Genomic DNA, 5565 nt, shown 5'->3' on the forward strand with positions numbered 1-5565 from the left:
AGCGTGGCATCGATGTGTACCCCGAGGGTTTTTACAGAAGATGAGACCGGGATGATGCAGGTGCTGATGTGGAAGTTGGCATAGAGGGCGTCTAGGTTAGCTAAAGTGGACTTTTGGCCAAGAATGAGAATTTCAGTCTTGTCCCCATTAAGATAAAGGCCATTTGTGGCAATCCGAGCTTGGATGGTGGAGCAAATTTGTCTTAGCATTGTAGCCTCTTGGTGATACATTCCTGTCAGCGGGAGGAGCACTTGGGTATCGTCAGCATAGTTAGTGTATGTGATCCCAAGTGCATCCAGTTTATCAAAACAAGGCTTTGTGAAAAGATTGTATAGCGTGGGGGCAGTACAGGATCCCTGAGGAACACTGCAGTGAATGATGGTGGGCGCTGCATTTGCTATATTAGAGAAGACATTCATAGCTGTGCCTTCTAAGAAGGAGGTAATCCAGGTGGTTGCTTGGTTGGATAATTGTGCGGCGTGTGAGAGGTGTTTGGTGAGGGTTTTATGTTCAACCAGATCAAACGTCGCTGAGAGGTCTAGGAGGAGTAGTAGGACAGGTGTACCATTGTCCAGGATATGGGTGATTTGGTTTTTTAGGTCTAGTAATGCGGTTTCAGTTCCATGCCTTTTTGCGAAAGCCAGACTGTCTTTTGCCTAGAATGGAGTTGGTTTCAAGGTGGAGTTGTATTTGGCCGTGGGCGGCTTTGTCTGGTAACAAGTGAGTCTGCATTTGTTCTTGGTTGAAAATCAGAGGTCGAGGTAGTGGATAGAATCCAAAAATGGGGATTAGCACAGCCATTGCACCCTTTAGAATCCAGCGGTAAGTGTGCAGCACAAAGTGGCAGCGTCGGCAGCGTCGGCAGCGTCAGCAACATTCCCAGCATCGGCAGCGAACCTGGCTAGTGTATCCACTGAGATACTGCAGGGGCGGCCACATTACTCAGAGTCAGGCGATGTGCGTGCAGGCACGCACATGTACACAGAAGTGTACGTGTTATGGCACATCAATGAAGGATAGTCTCCTAAACTTGACATTCTGAGAGCAGAAAGTGTGCCCTGCAACTTAATCCCACCACTAACATCTTGCACCCGCACCGGCATGCGGTTGCAACAGCTCCAGACTGCCACATTGCAACAGTACTTGATCACGCACAACAACAAATGCTGCCTTCTATTGATGCATTCAAACACATATAAAGCGCCTTAGGCCCATAGGCAAATGGGCGCTACACACATTCTATCATGAAAAGGTAAAACACGAATGATGAAACAGAGTCCATACAAGAGTAAAAACCAGTATAAAACCGCCTAAACCAGCACACGTGATCCGGGACACAGTCAAAAGGCGGGCATGAGCAACAGCAAGGATAGAAGTAACAATAAGACGGGGTCCCTTAATCAGGGGGTAGAATTGTCGCATAAAAACCAACCAAACAAGTACAGCCGAGTTCAAAACAGCAGCGTATACCTTTACTGTGCAACACACACACGTATACTCCATCTATGGCTCCTTAAGAAAAAAAAGTTGTGGGCTGAGTACAAATTAGAGGTGCTGCCAAAATGGCCACCTGCTGCATCACAAGGCACAATGACACACAGAATGTGTAGTCCATTTACCCTATTCGGAATTGCCTCAAAGCTAAACATTAAACACGAGAATATATCTGTATACAACACTCTTACCAACCGACGGATGAACTATTCTGCACAGCGTGATGCGGTGGAACTAAAAGCATGTGTGTGTTCAGATATTAGAATCAGGCGCTGCGTGTGGCAGTGGCAATACGTGCTCCTCACGCCATCGGTGTCACATGTTCTTAGATGCTCGTGCTGCATACATTTTGGACAGATCTATTCCACTAACTATAGCGGTCTGCAACCTACGGCTCTCCAAATGTTGTGGACTCCGGCTCCCATGAGCCCCTCACCACTGATTATGCTGGCAGTGACTGATGGGAGTTGAAGTTTCCTGCAAGCTGCAGACTCCTAAAGGACTATGTAGATCACGATGAAAGTGTAGTCTTTTGCCTGCCCTCATAAAAGACAATGGGCCTCATTACGGGTCTGGCGGTATCCCTGTCGGTGCTACCGGCGGGTTGCCGCCGGGCCAGTAAAAATGTACTGTCGTCTGACTTCTGGGTGCCACTGGCTCATTACGAGTCCAGCGGCCAGGAAGTCAAGCGCCGACAAATGTGTTGATCCCCTTTCCCATAGAGTCCCATAAGACTCTATGGGAGTGGAGACACAGATCCACCGGCACTGATTTTAACGGTGCTTCCATGACGGGTTTGCTTACCGTGACCGCTGCACCCGGCAAGGTCAGACCTGTCGGGCAGAGCGGTGCGAGCTGGCGAACCTGTCATGGGGCCCAATATGTCAATTCTGGAGGATGCCGGAGGCTGGGGCTGCATCCTGTGGATCTGCTGCCCCACACATGCACTAGAATAAATTGTCTGTGCACATGAGCATCTCATATGTGCACCGGCCACCATTTCCTGGTTCACAAAGGCCGACTATGGTGCAAATCGGACCATGCCTGTCGTATCCTGGGGACAAGGTGGAGCAAATCTTTTATCACATTTACTAATGAGCATTCGAGAGATACTCTCGCCATCATCAGATGTGCAACAGCTGAAGGCTTCTTGAATCAGTATAACGACGCAGGTGCAAATCTGTGATTGTCATCTCCTGATTTGTTCCATTGCAAATCTTTGTGAATCATGATTAGAGTACCTATCAAAAGACAACAAAGCTCAGACAACTCTTTAGGCAGAAACTGATTTAACAAACAAAATGTCTTTATTTTGATATTTACAGGTTTCATGAACTGTCGATACATCAATGGACACCTACAATGTCGTTAAAGCCTCGATCTACCTCTTAATGACCATCATTGGTGTGGTGGGTAGCGTCCTCATCCTGATGTTCTTTGCCATCATCGCTCGCAGGGAACGCCACCTAGCAAAAGCAGAAACCATCCTTTCACATTTAGCGATGGCAAACCTCATTGTATACCTGGTGCGGTCAACACCCTCTGTGTTCTACGAGTACGGCTGGAAGGATCTCTTCGACACAAGCAGCTGCAAGGTGGTGTCGTTATTATACAGGGTTTTCCGTGGGATGTCGATACGACTGACTTGTCTGCTCAGTTGCTTCCAATGTGCAATTCTCAGCAAAACCAACGTGATCCTTCTCCAAAAGCAGACGATTCATAACTCTGTTAACCCTTTGATTGGTCTTCTCTATCTGGCAAACTTGGTAGAGAATGTTGACGCGATCATGATGGCGACAAAGCCTTTCAATGCTACGAACCTCAAATATGTGTTCAAGCCAGGATTCTGCTTAATCATTTATCCCGGTAAAAGAGAATTTGAAGCAAAAGGATATTCCAGTTTCGCATTCGATCTCCTATTTGTGATATTGATGGCTCTGGCAAGCTTCCGTATAGTGTTGATCCTCCAAAGGCACAGCAAGAAAATGAAAGCCGTAAGGAAAGTGGACGGGAATGAGAGTGCCAGCGCCGAGACCCAAGCGTCGAAGACAGTGATTCTCCTGGTCTCTTTCTATATCACCTTCTATGGCATTGACAACACAATATGGCTATCGCAAATCATCTTCAACGAGATCAGCCAGGTCGTCTCGGATATCCGCGTCTTCTTCACCATGTGCTACGGCGACGTATTTCCCATCGTCGTTTCTGTTTTCAACAACAAAATCAAGGGCCTTGTGAAAGATACATTGCGTAGCAAGGCAGTAACACAATGACACTGAGAAAAACTTCAACTGTATGGAATTCTGGAAGTCTTTTCTTTTTGTTTTGTGATTAAAAATTGAAAGCCTGCCCCCTCTTATTCCTTCCTTTTCTTTAGAATTACAGATTTCTATTGTTGGCTTTGTTAAATATCACTAGGCTCCTCTTGTGGTGTGCCGACGTGTTAGTGTTGTGGTGTTGGTGTTTTGAAACCCTGGGTCACTGGGGAAGTTTAGTCATGCAAGCAGAGAGTACAGGCTTGGAGATTGTGTTTGTGTCTCCGTGGTTGTGACATTTTTAAATTTCACAAATATGATATCAAGGGGCATAGACATCTTTCAAGCATAGCTATGCATGTCATCCAGTTCTTTCTATGGCTACCTAATAATATATCTACCTAGCTGTCTACCTTCCTAATGATCACCTTACCTATTTATCTCTCTTTTCATCAATGTGTCTATCTTATGTTTATCTATCCATCATGCCTCTATCTAGTTATCTACCTATCCCTCGATCTATCTGTCTACCAACCTATCCATCCATTTATCTATATTTCTATCTATCCACTGGCATATCCTTCTGTCCATCCCATCGGTTCTATGTCATTTCATCGCCTGCAATTTCATCCCCTGGCATTGTAACGTGAACATTCTAACAAAAATGTGCATTGCTTTTTTTGTTTGTTTTTGGGCAGGGGTTCCCCCGGACTCCCTCGCCCCCACTTATTTTTAGCTATTCCCCACCCCCCAACCCTTGTCTGCCCTTTCCCACCCACCCCTAAAAAAGTCGATGAGCATATTCGTTGTAATATGCACGTAAAAATGCCAGGGGATGAAATTGCAGGTGATGAAAGGACGTTATACCCATCCCATCGGCTGCCCGTCTATCTATCTATCTATCTATCTATCTATCTATCTATCTATCTATCTATCTATCTACCTACCTATCTATCTATCTATCTATCCATCCATCCATCCATCCATCCATCCATCCATCCATCCATCCATCCATCCATCCATCCATCCATCCATCCATCTATCCATCTATCTATCTATCTATCTATCTGTATGTATGTCTGTCTGTCTATCTATCTATCTATCCATCTATCCTCTATCTATACAAGGCTGGAGCCAACTTTTACCTTCAGCCCAGGTACCAAGACTGCTGCTCAGCTCTGCATGAGTGCCCCTTCTTCCAATATACCATCCCATGGCACATTGAGGAATCCTGTCAGTGAATTCTTCCCCAAAATCAGATGTAATATCAAACATTCCACACTCTCCTCTACCGCCTCTTTATAGTCCCCGAAAACCACATTTTATGTGCCTGGGAGCGCAGATGGAGGAGAATAGAAGTGGTGCGGCAGGAGGCGGGTGGTGGTTAGGAGGTGGCAGAGGAGGGCAGGTAGAGGGGATTTCCCCACGCAGTGAGTACAGGGTTCAGGGGGCCCCATGCACAGTGGGGTCAGACGTGCAGCGGGAGACCCCCAACAAATGGCACAAATGGCACACTGGCAGAGAGTTACCTTGTGGGGGAGTGTTGTTGAGGTGGTGGCCTACCACAAAGTCACTCTTATGCCGCAGTCTTCAGACATGGATCTTCAATGCCTTTCCAATGATCTTCCCATACATGGGGTCTTCTGTCCATCCAAATCTAAGGGCCTTATAGGCAATAAGCACCCAGGGTCCCAGGGTACGCTGGGGCCACCATCACTCATCAGGGAAGGGAGGCTGGACAGCAACCACTGCTTTATTTGGCTTATTTCGTGTTAAACGGCACCTCATGGGCAAACAAGATGCTTCAGAGCGGACC

General features: G+C 46.6%; 1 protein-coding gene across 1 annotated transcript; it reads left to right on the plus strand.

Annotated features, from left to right (window-relative positions):
* The first annotated feature begins 2843 nt into the window (after positions 1 to 2843).
* Positions 2844 to 3767, plus strand: LOC138520245 (olfactory receptor class A-like protein 1). Its single transcript, XM_069632709.1, has one exon. The coding sequence runs from the start codon at positions 2844 to 2846 to the stop codon at positions 3765 to 3767; it is 924 nt and encodes a 307-aa protein (XP_069488810.1).
* Positions 3768 to 5565: the final 1798 nt, after the last annotated feature.

This window comes from Ambystoma mexicanum, chromosome 13 (assembly GCF_040938575.1).
Source record: "Ambystoma mexicanum isolate Mex_15411 chromosome 13, UKY_AmexF1_1, whole genome shotgun sequence".
Taxonomy (NCBI): domain Eukaryota; kingdom Metazoa; phylum Chordata; class Amphibia; order Caudata; family Ambystomatidae; genus Ambystoma; species Ambystoma mexicanum.

Bases quoted from the DNA above. Each gene is read 5' to 3' on its own strand.
- LOC138520245 (XM_069632709.1), top strand. From the start codon at position 2,844: ATGGACACCTACAATGTCGTTAAAGCCTCGATCTACCTCTTAATGACC.